This window comes from Camarhynchus parvulus, chromosome 5 (genome assembly GCF_901933205.1).
Source record: "Camarhynchus parvulus chromosome 5, STF_HiC, whole genome shotgun sequence".
Taxonomy (NCBI): domain Eukaryota; kingdom Metazoa; phylum Chordata; class Aves; order Passeriformes; family Thraupidae; genus Camarhynchus; species Camarhynchus parvulus.
In genome coordinates this window covers 1,783,640-1,803,473 of record NC_044575.1, presented here as the reverse complement: position 1 = coordinate 1,803,473, position 19,834 = coordinate 1,783,640, and the positions used below count along the sequence as shown (strand labels likewise).

Genomic DNA, 19,834 nt, shown 5'->3' with positions numbered 1-19,834 from the left:
TTTTATTTTGACATAATAAAAAACTTCTGACAACAGAAGAGCACATGCATCAGCTTAGGTCTGGTTTATTCTGTCTTGCCCCTTGGAAGGAAAAGGAGAAAAGACCAGGAGCACTCCAAGACCTCTCTCAGACCAAAACCAACTCCAAGCTGCTTTTTAAATGCCTTTACCTAATAATACCATGCTTAGCTAAAGAATGTTCCTTAGATGTGCCATGTCCTTGTCCCCCTGCAAGGGACTCTGAGATTTAAGACATTTCTGGGCCTCCCACATCTCACAGCCATGCAATTTTCTACGCCAACATCTGTTCCAAAGCAAAGGTACCCTGACTTGTACTCTTGGATGTGGGGATTGTGAACTACATGGCCTCTGAGCAGGCTCTGTACATAATAAGCTGCAGCCTGGAGGAGGTGCTCTGCCTTTGGATAATTTGAAGACCAACTGCCTGAGCTCAAGCAGTTTTATTAACCTGCTTAAATACATTCCAAGATATACTTGGAATGAGCACAAAGAGGGGGGAAATTTTCAATCCTATTCAAGGTCAGCTTGTCTGTAATTTCATCATATTTTATATACAGAATAATAAGCAGAGCTAATAAAGAATGTTTACCTCCAGATTTACATCCTAATTTTATCACTGTGGATAAAGCAACCAGCTTCAGATACCCTCAACTCCATTTACACCAAGCTGGAAGAGAAAGGAGAGGCAGAACATGCAGGAGCTGTTTGAAGGCATCTCTATATTCACTAGAAGCCAGCATGCCTTCATCAGCCTGCCTGAAGACTCAAAAAAATACCTAGATAGTCACTGTTTCTCCTTAGGATGTACTGATCCATGTATCTCAGGCCTTAATTTAAGATTTTAGTTTACTACTTCTAGAACAGTCTTCCTTTAGTTTACTTAGGGACAGAACCCAAAAGTTCATAAAGTTCTAGTTTAAAAAGATTTCTTTAAATTTTATTTCTTTATATTGTCAATAAAAAGAAAAAAAGTAATAAAAAAGGAAAATATTCTAAATGTTTTATTCTAATTCATATTGCTCTTTAATTATTATTAATAATTTTTTCTTAGTACCCTTTTAAAATTGTAAACCTACTTGACCTTTCTCCTAATCCTACCTCACAACAAAAAGTAAGTACACTAATAATTAATCAACACTAAACCCACCATACTTCTTGATATAATTAGCCAAAAAATCTCAAAATTAACAAAATCTCAAATTAACAAACCCAAACCACTATAATGGGCAATACTGAAAATACTGAATGATCCACAAATTTCTTCTTTTCTTCATATCTGCGTTTATTCTTCACAAATAACTAGAATTGGAATGAAAGGCTTTCCCCTTTTCTGACTCTGATAATTAAATGCAATTATTTCTCACAAGAAAGGAACTGTTTCCAAACCTGACCATGCCTGAGTGACACAGAGCACCTCAGTGTGAGAGTTGGCAGCCCAGCTCTCATTACACAGACATATCCTCAAAAATATCTCTGTCATTACACAGATATAGCCTCAAAAATATCTCTATCATTAGCCTCAAAAATAAAGGCTCAATGTAGCCTCAAAAATAAAGGCTGGATGGTTGGATCTGTACTTCAAAACCCTTAACACCATGAAAGGCTTCATTACTGCACAAGAATGACATGATTTAGGATTTAATAGATTTATGTTCTTCACATCAAAATCAGAATTTTAGAAGAACGTAGTATTAGCAAAATATGTCGAATTTATTTACAAAATTTCAGGCAGAGTCTGGAAATCAAAGTGTTTTTTAAACAATGGACCAAGAAAAGGAGAGTTGGGTTATCAGCCCATAATCTCTCTATTTAATCTATTTTTGCTGAAAAATATCTCAGCTCCCACAACACAGAGCTTTGAAAAGCTTTGGGACTGACAATTTCATGGCATCAGTGTGTCTGTCAACTTCTGAGAACTGTTACATTCTCCCAGGCTAAAAAAAGACAAATATTTCATAAGGTACATAAAAAAAACAAAGCATGTAGCAATGCATTAGTTAAAATAAAAATAAAAAAAACCCAAAAACATACAGCATTTCTTGGGGTCAACTAAAATACAAATCTTGGCTATGCAGCACAAACACACAAAAAGGCAGACAAGTGCTAAAGTTATTAAGGGCAGCTGGGCTGGAGACAAGGAAGCTTGTTGCTGTTTTAAAATGAAAAAAAAATTTTGGGAGGAAAAACCAGTTTTCTGGAGTGGTCACAGTAAATGACAAAGCAATTAAAATCATTTTGTTTCCTGCAAACCAAGCTATGAAGGTTTTACTGCAAAGAGGGGCTAATTTATTTCAGTAATAAAGCTTTTATCTTTGCAATAACTGCTGGAGGAGCTGTACCTGCTGCAGCCCAGCTCCTTCTGGGTTTGCTGCCCCAGTGCTGAGCCTGCCTTGTTTTGGCAGATGCACGAAGCAAAACCAGATTCTAACAGTTTGACCTCTCTCACTTCTTGGGTTCTCTGGGGGATAATAAAATCCAAGATACAATCCCACAGCAGTTAATGAAGCTTAACCTCACACCCTCTTAATTACCAATGCATTACACCAACTATAGGCATCATACTCCTCTCTAAGCTATTTTACAATTCTAAAGAAGTACTACTGTGCTATTATTTAGCAACATAATCCAAGCTGTATGTGAAATCCCTCTTATATAAAATCCTTTGATCCTTATGGGTTTCAATAACTGTATAACTCAAAGTACTTAAGAATTTAAAACATTATCGATTTACGTATCAATAAATATGTTTTTCACACGGATTTATGCAACTAATTTGAAGTGCAGCTATCATCACAAGTATGATAAAAACAAAATAAAACAATACTAAAGGGATAATACTAAAATAAAAATACTAAAATTCGCATGAATTTAAGGCTCTTTTTCATCACGTTAATTTTTAGTATTTAAAGGACACCAGATGGTAAGTCAGGAAGGGTAAATATTTCCTTTTCAACAATGCAGTATATAAATGTCAGTTTAAAGGGCCCTACTCCCAAAAGAGGGGGGAGGATTCTACTTTGATTGCAAATACTTGTGAATACAAGGTGCATTGTTAAAGAATATAAATGAATGGATGCTGATTTTTCTTCTTTCAGCAGCCCTGACACAATAACTTATTTCCATCTCCAGGTAAGGCTTGTCTACAGAAATTTTCCCCTGACATTCAGAAAGACCTAATGTGTGCCAGCCCAGGGTAAACAGGAATTGTGTGAACAGAAACAGGAAGCAATATTCCTCTGTTTTAGGAAATAAGAAGAGCCAGTTGCAAGTACTCTAAGTAGCCTATTTTTAAGACATGAGAATACAATCTATACTCCACATACACAGAGGTAAACCCCACACTTAAGTCACGGAACTCTTTTGCTGTAACTCCCTTGCACTGTGGCTGCATTTCACAACACTTGAACCCAAGAATGCCTATCAGACAATCAAATGAAATTTCTTAAAATTTCACAGTTTTGTGAATCAGCTTATGAATACTTAAGTATGTGACAGATAAATATAGCAGAGAATGAGAAAGTAAAATTGTGTGAAGGACCTGAGTGTCCTCGTCCCAAACTCTGTAAACCCTGCTGCAGTGTACAATGCACAGGCCTGAGCCTAAACAGAGTTAATGACAACAGCATTATTCCTGAAAACCTGCAGAGATGAGCACTGGAAGCAATAGCTCATTAACTACAAAGTTACCAACTAGATTTGTTAAACAGATATTTGTGGACATTGAAACCTGAACATTGAGATTTTATCACTTTTATGATACATTTTTGTCGTGGTTTGACGGCGGCACAATGCCCCCACGAAAATATATTCTCCCCCGTGTCTGCTGTGAGATATGACCAGAAATAGAGCAAAGAAAACAAAAGATTTATTAACCTACAACTATATGTAAAAAGTAACACACACATAACTCAGAACAGAAACCTTACAAAACATTCCTCCTTCTCCCCCCCAATTTCCACCACCACACGAAACAGAACCTGAGATTCTCAATCCAGTTACCACCCCTCAGATAATCAACTCTCAGTTAAAGGCGAAGGAAGTGTCACAGTTGAGACATCCACAATGCACAGAGTGTCCCCAGAGAATTCCAGAAAGCTTCAGCCCACACAGAGAAACATCTCACCTCTTCAGCAGGCTGCAAGTGGCTGCTTTTTTTGTCCCTCAGCCCAGCCTTTTATGCCCTCCTGTTGATGCCCTGCACCTGTGTGCCCTCTGTGTGATTGCCCAGCACCCCTGGGCACTCCATGGCTGTTACTTTTAATATGATTCACCTGCTTTTCACAGCTGCAGCCAATTAGGGATCAGCCACAGCCCCACTCCCAACCACCACAAACTCTGTGCCTGCAAGTGACACGTGCGTTTAAAAAACCTCTAAGTTCAGAACTTAAGTGCTGAAGTTCTTAAGTTCTGAACAGTAAGATGGTGAAAGAAAATTTCCTTGATGAACAGACTGGCAGATGAGAAATCAAAAATTTGAGCCATTCTTTTCCTCTGGTTCTAGAAAAACTTTTTATTAGATTGATCTGAACTTTTGACAACGACAAAGCTTTATGCTTTAGTTTCCAGAAAAGGCACTGCTTTAAAAGATTTAATTCTTTTTAAACACAAGAAATTTTTTTTTCCAAGTGTATCTTTCACACCTCTACAACTTCTATGTCAAGATTATGACACAGTTCATAATGGAGAAAGTTGTACATTACAATATAATGAAACATTTGGATTTTAACCATGAAAAATGTAAAACAGATTCACCCAACATGCAAGTCAGAAAAGCAAACAGATGAGTGAGAGCCACACAAAATAGAAATTAAATTTTTCAACTCATCTGCCAGGCTTAGCCTCAACCCTCATCTTTGTGCTACCACAACGCTTCAGGCAGTAGGGAGGTAGTAGGAAAGTTCCATTTCTGCTGTAACTGTAATTGGATTTCTGTGTATTAAGTGACACCATTTAACAGCAGGCAGCAGCTGAATCACTGCAGCAAGTTCCTGCATTTTGAAAATATATTCAGAAGAAAAGACTAGGAATGTTGCCCTATTTGCACATATATTTTTTACCTTTTGAGGTATTATGCTTTTAATTTGTGAGCATCTAAAACTGGAAAAACACCTCTAGCATTGATACATAGCTTCTCTCCTAATACCAGACAGCAAAGAGACAGCAAATAATTAGAATTACTCTCTGAAAACAGATAGCCCTGGCCACCAGCCTGATAATTTCTTCCAGGTTTGCATTTTTCCTTTTGATAAAACGATTTAGGATCATATCCATGAGGGAAGAATATAAGCATCATGGCTGAATGTACTTTGCTGAAGTGAAAAAAGTCCATGCAGACAGCGATGTTTTCTTTCAAGGCATTGTTTGCACACACCATAATACAGCAGCCCCAAGGTTTTTATTGTAGTAATAATAATATTAATAATAATAATAATAATAATTTTAAAAAATGAAATGGAAATAATAAAAGTTCATTTTGCTATGTTCTTCCTGCATTCCCTTTTTCAGCAGGAAAAGAGTAAATGAGCACTTTCTGTTTTTCAGGCCTGCCCTGTTTGTTGAAGGTAGAACTTTTTTAGTCTTCTCCAAATTACATACTTAAGCAAATATAAAATTAAAATACGATATTTAAAAAGTATATAAAATATAAAAAATATAAAATTAAAATTTTTAATTTTAACTTTTGCTTTCGATATCTTTTCAGCTTAGGAACTTTCAAAAATAGTGCTCCTGGAGGGGTCTTTTTTATGTTTTCCCTATTTTTTTTTTCTCAATAGCCATTACAGCTGTCCACACATCCCTCTCAGCTTCACCACCACAGGAAACTGCATCTTCCCCTTCCACTGTGACACCCTCCATCCTCTCTTCTTGGAAGAGAACCTCCAAAAGGCAATCTCAGCTGAGTGCAGAAGTATCCTGCAATAAAACTCCCACTTGACAACAGACATTCCATTGAAAGGCAACAATCAAAGTTTTCCACAAGAGATGAGCAGACAGCTGTAGAAAGCAGTTCTGGAGCTCCCACTCTTCCCCTCAGGCTTGCAGGTACCACGTGGAAAGGTCACAGATGCAGCACTGGCCAGGGTGCCACAGGTTAAGTGCAATGCTCAAGGGTTTTGCTGGTTTGTTTTCCAGAACAATAATGAGCTCTAAGTCTTCCTTACAAGACAGAAGGTTTTGTGTTGGAAGGAACCTCAAAGATCATCTCATTCCAAGCCCCCTGCCACAGACAGGGACACCTTGTACTAGCAGGTTCCTCAGAGCCCCATCCAGGCTGGCCTTGGACACTTCCAGGGATGGGGCAGCCACCAGGTCCTTCTCTGGGCAACCTGTGCCAGGGCCTCGGCACCTTCACAGAGAAGAATTTCTTCCCAATATCCAATTTAAGTCTGCCCTCTGTCAATTTAAAGTAATTTCCCCTTGCTCTGTCACTACACTGCCCTTGTGGAAAGTCCCTCTCCAGCTCTCTCCTAACTGGAAAGCTGCTGGAAGGTTCCCCAGAGCCTTCTCCTCTCCAGGCTGCACAACCCCAATTCTCAGCCTGTCTTCCCAGGAGAGGTGCTGCAGCCCTCTGAGCACCCCATGGCCTCCCCTGCACTCAGTGCAGCAGGGCTGTGCCCTTTTATTGCTGGGGAGCCAGGGCTGCATGCAGAGCTCCAGCTGGGATGCCCAGAGCAGAGCAGAGCAGAGCAGAGGGGCAGGATCCCCTCCCTGCCCTGCTGCCCATGGTGCTCTGGCTGCAGCCCAGGGCACATTTGGCTCTCTGGGCTCTCTGTGCTCACTGCCAGGTCCTGCTGAGCTTCCAATACCCCAGCCCCTCTCCTCAGGGCTGTTCTCCATCCATCCTCAGCCCAGGCTGTGTTTGTGCTGGGATTGCCCCAGCCCAGGTGCAGGACCTTGCACTGCCAGGTCCTGCTGAGCTTCCAATACCCCATCCCCTCTCATCAGGGCTGTTCTCCATCCACCCTCAGCCCAGGCTGTGTTTGTGCTGGGGATTGCCCCAGCCCAGGTGCAAGACCTTGCTCCTGGCCCTGCTGAACTCCATGAGGTTCTCCTGGGCCTCTCCAGGCTGTCAGTGTCCCTCTGGATGGATCCCTGCCCTCCGGAGGCTGCACACAGAGCATGCTGCTGGCAGCTTGGTGTCCTCCATCCAACTTTGCATAGGATCCACAAAGCAAAGGCAACTTAACAGAGCAATCTTTATTGTCAAAGTAAGCTTTTATAAATAACCCATCTTTTCTCATTCAAATTTGTGAGAATCAGTTCTACCCCCCAACCTAAATAAAATAATCAGGAATAAAGGTAAAGAAATTATTTTACAGGCAGTTTAGGCAGTTGTAGAATTTTAATGCCAAACCTGAGGTAATTTTACTATTAAATAAACTTTCTATTTACCAATGCAAGCAGTTTTATTTTATGATCAGTCACAGAAGTCACCATATCATTTCTTATATTATATACATTCCCAGTGCTTATGCCCTTAGAGTAAAAAGTTGCCTTTTTTTTGAAGACTGTATGAACAGAAATGCTCTCCAATGTTTAAAATACTTTCTAAAAACCAGCGTGTATATAGTTCTGTAGGTTTTACCAGAGGTGTATAATTTTTCAGCATTACGTCTTAATGCCAGTTTCCTGAAGGAGCTTTGACTACAAAAGGCATGAATATATTTTCAAAGGATGATGGATAAATTGGTGGGTGGTAATATAATATATCTTAGGCAGCTGATCAGGGCTTTTTATCCTCTGCCTGTCTTTTAGTTATACACAATTTCAAGATAATTATGGTCTATAAGAATGTCTTTTCCCCTTCCTACTACCAGCAATATTTGTCTTGGTTATAGGTTCAAGAAACTTCCAATCACATCACAAAATTGGAATAGGGCAATTATGGCATTTCAGCAGAGAGCTGAACATGCAAACAGACTGACCACACCATATGGACACTTAATATGGACACAGTATGGACAGTTCATGAACTGCCTTTATGAAATACACCAGCTAATTAGATACTGGCTGTGGAATGTGTTGAATCCATACTTGAATTTTACAAAGTAAAACCCAAGCCTAAGGTGTAATTCAGGTTGGTGTCTACCATGTCTGTGTTACCTTTCCAGTAAAGAATACAGTCCAATCAGATGCTGAAAATAAATTAATTACTAATCTCATTAAATGAAGTGCCATGTTATTCAATGGTCAGATAGCCTTTATTAAAATCCCAACTCTGTGGAGTCATCCAAATCCCAAGCAGCTCATTTTTATGACTGGAGAGATCTTCTTGAAGCACCTGAAGGGTGAGGGTTACTTCACTGACACAATACAAATCAGAGAAATTAACTCTGCTGTGCCTTGTGTGCTTAACAAAGTTAGTGTTGAACAGCCAAGGTGAGAGTAAACAGCACAGACAAGAATATTGTTGGATACACAAGGGCACAAAGGGAGGCAGAAATCAACACAAGATGATGTTTATACAGCAATATTGTCCCTGGATTTATAGTCTCCTATGGCAGCACCACCGTGGAGTCACAACAGAGGAATGCAGCATTCCTGCCTACTGTCTACCCCTGGAAATTATGAAGGAAAATGATTCCATATCAGACAACACAGCTGGGTAAGGCACAGCAAACGGACTGACCCCAAACTCAAAGTGGTACAAGGTGTATGGCAGACGTATGTAACAGTGTCTGCTGGTTATCACATAAAGGAGCCAGAACAAACACGATAGGCTATGAAAAACTGAATCAAAGGTGAATGAAAGAAAAGTGGAATGTATATTAGCTACTCCATTTTAAGAAAATTTAATGCAATGCAATAAAAAATACTAATTTGGATAATTAAATCTCAATGAGAAAAACAACTGCAACAATTGTGTTGTATCATTAGGCAGTCAATACTTGATTATCAGTTCTTTAAAACCACTTAATTAAAAAAAAATAGAACATTCTTATATAATTAATATTTGAAAATCAAATTTTAACCTGTTTGTTTAACCTTTATTCTAAACCACAAGTGAGAAAAAATTTCACCCTTAAATGAACCTTCTTTAGGTTCAGGAGCATTAAAAAACTGATTTTTCACAACCACAATAATTTCATTTAATTAAGAATATACTTTTTCCTGAATACTGATGATAATGTTCAAGAGGTAAGGCATAGAATTTACCATCCCTAGGTAGGAAAACAGAAGAGTAATCATTTTGTCCAGAAACAGTCTCTGAAGACACTTAAGGAAATAGCCAGACTTCACTTGATGCAGAAGTAATCGGGAAATTACATGTTACTTCTGATATTAGGAAAACGCAGCCTTAGAAAGACATAAAATATTTAATGAAATTTTGCAAGATTATCCTCACACTTCAGCATTTTTTGCACTGTTGATCAGACTTTTTCCCTTATGCAATTTTCTCATGACAGAAACTATCAGTGTTTGATTGGGAGTCCACTGAAGTCTGGAGGGATCCTTTCTGTGTGACCTGATCCAAAGCTGACCAAGTTCCCTAGCACAAAAAAGAGTCAGAATGAAATGTAAGTGTAAAGGAAATTGTAAAGATGTTCAATGATGTTTTTATTTTCTACAGGAAACTACAATAAATATCCACACAAACTGTACACTGTTTCTACCACAAAATACTGGAGGCAGCTTAACAACACTTCCTCCTGGGCACAAGGAAGCTGTAAGCAGTTGAGTTTAACTGAAACCATCCTACTAAGTCAGTGGAATAAAGAAATAAAATAAAGAATAAACAGGTTCCAAGCCTGATTTGGCCTTGGGAGGATCTTACTCCACTGTCCACAGATGAGAGGTAGAGACCTGAATTTAATTCCCAAATCTGGCTAGTGTAAATACTCCTGTTCTTCCCAACACATTCTTATGAATCATCAAGATTAATTCATTTGTTGCTACACAATATGTACACTTTAAAATGCATTTAATTCACCAAGAAATTACAGCTTTACTTATCAAAAGCAATGAGTCTTCTTTACCTTCAAAATGTTGTCAGGATGCTCTTTGGCAGAAGCAACAAACAGGTCATGTCCACAGACAATTCCCTCTGCGAGAAAATACTTGAACAACAAACTGGAGTAAAGGCCATATTTATCCTCCTCTGTGAAAACAAGAATGGTTGGATTTTTATTTTTTTTATTAGATAAATTGCCCACCTGTAGGTTCACAACAGTATAAAAGGCCTCTTTGGGTCTATCTCCTGGAGTATAGAATTTACAACAGAGATCAAAGGTAAAATAGGACTCCAAAACTTTTGAAATAGAGCTTGATAATACTGTATTTCAAATTTTTCAAGCCAGAGGAATAGTCCTCAATCAGGCATTTGATTCTAAGACATGGATGGGATACAGCCTCCTTACAAGGCTTCCCATCAAGTATCAACTAAGATGGCTGAATTTAGGGATTAATGGCAAGGGGTTCCTTAATTTAGGAAAACTATGTTAACATTTATATTCTTAGTGCTTAAAACCTGCTTAAAATATTTGTTACCTGATGCTTTTCAAAATTCAGCCACATTTGGCATGCTAAGCCTATACAGAGGTAACATTCAGAATAGAGACACTTTTATGTCAGCATTTATTCCAAAATAAAAACTACAAAAACTGTGAAAACTACAAAAGCCAAAGGGATGTATTGAAGAAACCAAACAATTAGCAATGCTTTTTTTGAAACCTAACCAGAGCAAAATCAGAACAAATTCAAAATTCAAAAGATTCATGAATTTGCAGTTTAAGCAGCGAGACAATACTCGTTAGCAGACATTGTGAACACTGGCCCACTGAAGTGAAAACACAAACTCTGACTTCAGAAAGAACAGCATTTCCTTTAGCTTCCCTGGTGCAAGTGAAGTGTCAGAAATTAGCAGAATTAGGCAGTCTTAATGAACTCATACAATTAAAACTCAGCATAACTTCAAGCTATGGGAAGTGGATGTGTGCGAAACAACTGAAATCTGAACCATCTCTGATTTTTTGTTATTTGTAGGAAGTACCAACAATAGCCCTGTTAATGCTTTGTATGGTTTTTGGGAGAAAAGTGAATGTGCTACATTAGGTTTCACTTTTTCATCTCTTAATCTGGCAGCTGAAAGACAATGCACAGGGATGCTGAGGCAGAAAAATACAGAGAGATATTTCTTTATACAGAACAAATAAAACTCAATTTATTATTGGTGTGACTTGGAAAATATTCCCTAACTACACATATGAAAAAGTAAAATTAAAAATAAAAAAAACAGTAACAGAGAGAAAAAGAAAAAGTTGTCATTCATATCCAACTTGCAAAACACAGTAAAGAGGAAAATAAAAATACTCTAACTTTGACATGTACCACAACCAAAATGAATCAATGGAGTGAAGGAGAAAAGGAAAGGAGGAAAGTGTATATCCATAAAGGAAAAGGAAAACCAATAGCAATGGGGAAACCTAGGAAACAAATCACAGGGAAGTGTTGCTGCACTTCTACACTCCTAATATCTTGCACGTGTAATGATACTCTCAGCGCTCACATTAACAAGAAATTCAAACCACAAGTGCTCAAAACCACTGGAAAAAAAACAGTTCTCCAAGAGATATTCCCCAACCTCCATGGGATATTAAGTAAAACACAATTTATTTCCTGCTTTTTTAAACTTCCCTGTTAAATTCAGTATTTGGAATAACAGAGTCAATAGAAGTTACTCTAAAGCAGTGACTCAAAACAGAGAAAAATGTTTTATAATCCAGGCACTAAGACAGGAAATGACATAAATCTGGATATCCAAACAAGCCAAAGGGAATACAATAATTACAACACTATTACTACTAGTACTAGCCACTCTGCAGCTTGCTGTAGAGTCTTAGGCTTTTAAGAACCTAAATTGCATTAACAGAACTTACCTTTGATACTGTTGACCTGCTTAGGAGGCGATATTAGCCTTCAATGTACTTACAATAATACATTGACTTTTTTTTAATATAAGGGTCTTGTGACAAATATGGACAGTTCTGAATCATAAAAAGCACAGGACTGACAAAACCTTACTGGTGACAGTACTGGGTTCCTTGTCAAAATTCATCAGGATGGATTTCCAAACTGCAATTTACTTGAGAATTTGGAGCTTGTAACTAAATATTAGATGCAGTTTATTCTTGCACCCTTATAAAGCCATTATTAATGTTACTGAAGAACTGCCTTCCTACTAACTCAGTGATGAGACTGAGGATGTAGAGCCAGCTACGAGACTCAAGTGGACACAGGGCTCAGTCAGCTGAAACTGAAACACTCCCACTGCAGAAACAAAAGGCAGAACTGACACTACTTAAGTTTTGAAGAAGTATTATGATTGTATTTTGTAAATAGTCTTTGCAGCCTGCTTAAATCTTAAACTGCTTCAAGAGGGAAATAAAACCCCATTGCTGAATAAGTGTCCCTTGTAACTGGAGTCCAGACCACTGACAGCTCTTGCCACCTCACACATTGGCTCTCTCCAGTTGTTCTTACTGCTCTATCATCAGTAATATATTATTCACACTCTATTGATTTCCATGTGCTAATCTCCAACTATGAAGCTCTCAATTTAAGAAGGAAAGACCTCTAGAAATCAAAGTGGCAGCATGAGCTCTACATTTTTTGTTTTAAATTGTCTGAGGCACCTGAAAGAAGCCACCAAGGCTCCCCTGTAATCACATCACTGTGGCAGATGTCACTGGAGGGAGACAATTTTGTTAGATCTCTCTCCCTTTGAACAAGAGAGGAAAAAGAACACTCATCAGGCACTCTGGAAGGATCCTCAGCTGCAACATTTACATCATCCTTGCTGAATGAAAAATCTTGGGTTCTCAATTTTTAACTACAGGTTAAAGTTCACCTTCTTCACCATCTGAGGCACAGAAACACTGAGTTGATAAGTATTTAACTGACATTTAATGGAAAATAAGAAAATGTCTCGTTTGTTCCAAGTGTTTTATGGCTTGAGTCTGTGTGTACAACTATACAGACAGTCTTTCTGGATCGTCATTTTTGATATTAATTATTCCTTAGAAAGTAAAGAATGTACTCAATTTCTTGTGCCAAACATAACAGAGAAATTCCATAAACCATGGATAAATACAAGAAATCATATGAAGTGTTGGTGATCATTTAACTAAGCTAAGAAGAAATATGGCTGTAATAGTTAAGAAGAATTTTTCTCACATTTTATTAGAAATGCTGAAATGTTAAAACATATTGTAGAAATAAAGCCATGAAGAACTAGTGTATAAACCTTTTAAGTGACTTATTGAGATTCTAATTAATTTTGTTGATTCATTGATTTATTTGTAATATAACAGAGCTAGAGAGGTTCATACATTGCCATACTCTTCCAAAACATATTTTGCAAAACAACTAGGAATGTTCAAGTTAGCAAATAAAAAACATGTTCCGTGTAAGGACACATCATTTTAACATAAGCCTTTCCTTTCTTCTTAAATTTTAATAAGAGTAAACTTGCAGTAAAAAAATTAAATTAAGAATTGGAAAGTGATCTAAATATAAACCACCTCATAGTTTCCTACAGTACTCCAAGGGTTAGATGTGTCTCAGAAAGCCTTTACAAACAGTGTATCTGGAATTGTTACAGTCAATGCATCTGTAAGAATCCCTCAGTTCTTCAATTTGTCAGATAGAGGATGCTTTTTATTGATTCATTTCTAGGTCACTAAACTTTTGTGGTATTCAAAAGATCTAAAGTGCATCCATATGGGGCTTTTCTGATAGCATCCACTGTACCCTGGCTTCAATAGTTACATTCAAAACCAAAGGAGCACAGCTTTCTGCTTGTAAATAAACAAACAAATCACTTAGCACAGGTACTTCAGCAACTCACTGATGACTTTCATAGAATCCCAGAATGAAACACTTTCCTGAGGATGCTTGAAGTTAGCATTTGAATGGCTAGGACAAATTTTCAGCTGTTACCTTTATCTTTCCAAACTCCTCCACATCCAAAAGAACTACCTTCACTCAGGACTTGTAGGGAACTAACACTTCAGACTGTTTTAGTCGATACTTAGGATAAGCCTGGCCCAAATCTTTAGTCTCAGCCTCTGCACTAAAGAGCTGGTCCTTCATTGTGATCTTCAGTTCCAGCTACCAAGGCACACGAACAAATCAGACTCTTGCAGCTGCAGCCTCTTTTCTGGGTGCAGTCCCCACAAGTCACACACGAGGCACTGAGCAGCTTTCTGCCATTCTTTTGGAACAAAGAGTGTTCTCCAGCCAAGCAGCAGGTGAGTAACTAGTGAAGCATGAAACTACACAAGGAAAAGAGAGGATTTACCTAGAAGTTATGCATATTGTCTCCAGGACAAAAGCTCCTCTGATCCTACAGATAAGGACATAAGTAAAATAGTGTGTTGTGACTATCCATGGGTCTTTTTTCACATGAGTGTGCTTTCCTGGCTGAAACAGTCATGGAGAAAGAGCAGGATTGTCACTATGAGCACAGGGAATTCCAGCATATAACCCTATAGCTGAGCACTAAGGATAAAGAGCAATTCCTATTTAGGGATCTTTTCAGCACTGCACTGTATAGGCTACTGTGGAGTCTTTGCTTCTTTTTTTTTTAGGGTTGGCATTAAATTAAATTAAATTCCTGTTGGGACTCAGATATTTATTAGTTTTCATTTATATTACAGTCTTACAAACTGTGAATTCTATAGTACTTCACTCAAATAAGTAAAAATGGAGCCATATCTCTCTCTCTACAAGGCCTTTTAAGGATAAACTGTCCAATTAGGAAATGACACCTGAATTATTTTTACTTTTAGCCTAATAACTACTTGTCTGCAATGTGGAAATTTTATCTAATTACACAATATTACCCAAACCCATGGAGAAGAAGGTGAAGAAGAAGGACCAGCCTCCACCCCAAAACTTCTATCTTGTTTTACATATATTACTATAGTCTAAAACTTAAAACTCTAAGTTTTCTACTATACAATATTATGCACTTCTATTTAAACTACACACTTATAATCTCAGTTCTATCACTCAGTTTGGGAAGACTTTTCTACAGCCTCAGGTGAAATGCAGTGTTCTCTTGGGGGTCAGTGCCTGCCAGCACAGAAAGTCTGAAATTCTCAGTAACCAGGGTTCCAACAGGCTACCAAATACATAAGGGACACTTCTCCACACCTATGTGTAGCTACTACTCAAAGAAATTCATGGGTTGTAGAATAAGGTCTAGAATCTTAAGGTTTTTACCTAGGGCACAGCAAACAAAAGAGAGCAGATATGCATGAGGCACTGTAAAAATAGAATTTACTTAAAAAATTAAGGAAATAGATTTAATTATAGAATTATTGATATGTAACCATGTGACCTTAAGGAAAAACTCCCTCTGCACAGAGAGGCATTCCTGTTCCAAGAGAGGGATGCAGAATAAGCATCACTAGAACTGGAAGAGGAATAAAAAGTCAGGAACAAAACCCACCATAAGGTAACAAATATCCTATCAATAAATACTGTATTTATAATACCTGACTTTCAAACATCACTATATTAAGCAGCATGAAAGTCTTTGAAAAACTCCAGTGGTCACTTGCAGTAGAATTGCTCAAAATGATGAGAGCTGTAAGAAGAAAGAATAAGCCTGCAACAATGTAATGTACAGATGGCTTATTTTTTTTTTCTCTCTACAAAGTCTAGACAGGTTGCCCTAAAGCTGCCAAAAGCCTGTCACAGCCTATCAGTACTGATAATTTTTTTACCAGATAGATGCTTCTACACTGTGGTCCTGTGACCTAAGGTGTGTCTTTCTCCAGCTATGAAACATCACTCTAAATTGCTGCAGGTTATAAAATGAGATTATTTTAATAATCTCAAATTCCATTTAAAGATACTTTTCTAATGTCCACGTTCACTAAGCTTGAGGGGATATACTTTGTGTCACTTGCATTTAATTAGCACATGCCAAACCAGAGTTGTCAAACACATAAGTTACAATATTTGGCATTTAGCCATACTTCAGGAAGGTGAATTCTGCTAACTGGTATTTGTAGGATTATATTTAGCAAATCACTGTTTTGTACCTCTCTTGAGATTATCTTTTTCAGCTTTAAGAAGATGATAAATCAGTTATATTGGCAAGTGAAGAGAGCTCTTACCAGTCAGGTTAAATTGCATGCCTAACAAAAATAAAAGTAGCTAATTAAAGTAGCTGCAACTGCTTCAAGGCTTAGAATGTACAAGTATAGACCTGCTTTTCACCAGACAACTTTAACTTTTAATAACTGACCTCAGCTACCAACAAAACCCCTCCTTCTGATAATCTTTAAAACATTTAGCTGTCAGTGACCTTGTCAAAACTGGGGCTTTTAAAGGTGAGCAAGAATAGGTTCTTATTGGGTGCTCAGGACACCTCTAGTGAGGGTGCTGCAGCTCACTATGCAGAACATGTTATATAAACAATGCTTACCTTTAAAAACAAAATAACAATTTAAAATTGTTTTAAAAACATTTTTAAAAATTATAATAATTAATATTATTATATAGAAATATGTTAATTATATATAATTAAATATTCATTATATATACTATTATATATTATTCTAATGATAAAAATAATTTACAAACAAAATATCCTCCTGCAAACTCTTCCTGGGCTGGCAAGTCACACATGCAACAGCTTGAAGTACACTGGAGTGGAGAGGGGAAGGAGTGTGCTTGCTTTACTTGTTTGTTTTGAGAAGGGGGACTCTCCTGGGAAGCTGATCCTCTGCAGCAGGTTCAGATAAAACCACAAATGTGGTCTCACCTCCATCCTGAACAAGCTGCTTTGATGGGGTTCCACACCAGAATGCTTCTTAGAAACCCACTACTGTAAGTAGTGGGTTTTTTACTGTAAGGTTTTTTTTAAACTAAATTATAGTTAAAATCCCAATTCTTGTTAGATGAACAAACCTCAGGAAGTCTCAAGCTGCTCTGGTAGGTAGGATCTTCCATGAGAATACCATGTGCTTCAACTCTCTAATTTTCATATAATTAAAACACTGTCAAAAGAATATACTATAGAATTAAGCTCAACTGAAAATCACAATGCTCTTTATTATGAGTTGAGTTCAAAAACTTGCACACTTCTATTTCAAACAATATTTTACAGTCTTATCAAGTAACCTGTGCCATTACTACATCTTCAGAACACAACAGTTCAAATAAATATTTTAATACCCTGAATCTACTATTATTTGGTTAAATTAACCAAGATAATGAGTCAAATAATGAAGATGAGCATTTCATTTGCAAAGGGAGCTAAGCTAAAAGTAATTCAATTTATTCTCACCTTAGAGAATGCTGAAGGAAGGGGAAGAATTTAACCTTTTTGTAACACTTGGATACAACACAGAAAGATCTTCCTAGGAGGTTTATCACTGACAGCTTCAATCCTGATAATATTAAGCTTGCCTAGACTAATCTCATGACAGAATTTCTTGGTGTGCTGACAGGATATTCTAACAATGCCATTCCAATGTTACCTGCACCAACTTTAAAAATCAGTCTCCAAATTTTTAGACTAATGAGTCATGAATAAATACAGTTCCTGCTTTAAGACTTTTTGTATCTAATTATATGTTTCAAAATAACATATGGTAGGTCTCATTTGGGAAAAAAATCATTTCCAGATCTAAAAGAGACATTCTCAAGCTAAGTTTCAGGTCAGATCACAAACACACAACCAACAAAGGGGATAGTCAAATTCAAACCTACCACTGAGTATGGCCAGATATGGACTCGGAAGGAACAAAGTTCAGGCAAAAATCCTTTCAGGAAAAATCTTCCATTGAGCCATCAGCAACCACATGACTGTTTTTCACATCTACAACACCCTGTGGTGAAATATTGCACCACTTCTTCCATTTAATGACAATTTTCCTGCTAGTGGATTCATTGGATGCCACCAAGCCAGTCTGCTGCAAGGGGCAGTGAATATTGTAACGGAAAGACAAAATTAATCCAGCCTCACAATCTCTGATTTATGTAAAACAGAATAGGTTCTAACTTTTTTTTCCTTCTTCCTTTACCACAGCAAGATTGTAGCTCTTCTCAAGCTGAAAATGTTGGAATTAGGTAATATCATTTATTTCTTCTGGCAAGCAACTTTTCAAATTACTTAATCTGCACCACGCCATACACTAATTTATATCCTTTATGTAAAAATCAACATTTCCTAAGACTCAATGGCACATCAATAACAGTCTCTAATGGATAAAATGCAGAAATAAAGACTAGCCTTGAAATAACAAGCCATAGTGGGAGCAATCACCTTCCTCAATGGCAAACAGAAAACTTTATTCAGTCTCTTATGCAGGTTACATGATCCCTACACCAACAGAAAGTAACATGCTGTAATTCCATTAGTGGCTAAAGGAGATTTCAAATAAGTTTTCCCCAAATCCTACTGTTTGGATCTTTAGTGCTAAGACCAGTTTTTGAGTTGTAAAATTCAAAATACATAACCAAAACTCTAGATACAAATTCAGTTTCCCAAGCAATGATTGTCTTCCACAGGGAAAGTAAACACAAATAAAATACCCAGACCACAATGTTTTCATCCCTTTAAGAAAATGAATGAAAATTACTGATTAAATCTGTCTCAAGGCTGAAAAGCCACAGTCTGAAGAGCTTCTATTGGTGTCTATCACTACAGACAAGCAGGCTCTTAAAACACTCTACAGGCACAACTTCTTTGAAAGCACCCAAATCACCCAGGCATGTGCCAGTCTGTTTTGTCCCTAGGCAGGGCTGAAATCCAGTCCTGTTCTCAATTATGAGATTCAAGTGCTCCTTCAGAGTGGAGATTAATACAAGAATTCTTCATTTTCCTCCTGGTTTTGTGTCAACTCAGCCAAACAGAAAGGAAAGCTGGACACCTCAGCTGCAATGGAGATGGTCCCAGAGAGCTGCACTGTGGTCTGCAAAGGGAATTCTGGAGTAAGCTATTTAATCATCTCAGTGTGCCTCATCCACAGCCTGACAGAAAGCAGCCTTCCATCACCTTGCTCTCAGCTGATTCTGGCAACCAAAAGATTCAAAGGTTCTGCATTGCATGTCTTCCTCAAATTTAAAAAACCCCTTTGTGATGATACACAGTTTGAATCTGAGAGCAGTTTACAAAATCTTAACTAATGTGTGCACTCTGCTAATAAGTCCGGAAATGTGTTAAATGCCCTGTTTTCAAACAGATTTCTGGGGTACTCTTTGTGGGCGCTCAAGCCTGTCTAAAATTAAGATTTTGATTCACTTCCAGTAATTCTTGAGACAGACAACAGTCCATTCTGAAGGCTACACAGAGTGAAGCCTTCAAAATGTTGATTTTTACATAAAGTATATAAATTAGTGTATGGTGTGGTGCAGATTAAGTAATTTGAAAAGTTGCTTGCCAGAAGAAATAACTGACATTACCTCCAGTAATTCTTGAGACGGACAACAATCCTTTCTGAAGGCTACACAAAATGAAGGAACCTGAGGGTTATACTTTCCCAAAGTCTGACTTCAACAAACAGTGAAAAGAGAGGCTGTTTTATGAATACATTAAAGAGTGAAAAGCTTCAGAATATGGCTTTAAGAATCTATATATTCTATACTAACCAATAAGAAGAAGGGTTCCAACAGCTACGCCTCCACCTGGAAACAAAACAAAATGAAGAATAAAGTAAGACTACACTTTAATACTATGTTAGAGAACAATTAACTTTTCTTAGTTTATAAGTCAAAGAAAGGTGATAACGGGGAATTTAAAAATATAAAAGTGAACAACATTTTAATTACCTTTGCAATACTTACTACAATTCTC

At 37.5% G+C, this 19,834-nt stretch overlaps 1 protein-coding gene across 1 annotated transcript in view; it reads right to left on the bottom strand.

Moving 5' to 3' along the window:
• Window positions 1-19,834, bottom strand: part of ELP4 (elongator acetyltransferase complex subunit 4) — a 139,470-nt gene that overhangs the window by 112,464 nt on the left and 7,172 nt on the right. The window contains exons 2-3 of the mRNA XM_030948634.1: window positions 19,630-19,665; window positions 9,999-10,120 (exon numbers count right to left, since the gene is read on the bottom strand). Of these exons, the coding sequence (XP_030804494.1) occupies window positions 9,999-10,120; window positions 19,630-19,665 (158 nt within the window). The remainder of the gene's footprint in view (window positions 1-9,998; window positions 10,121-19,629; window positions 19,666-19,834) is intronic.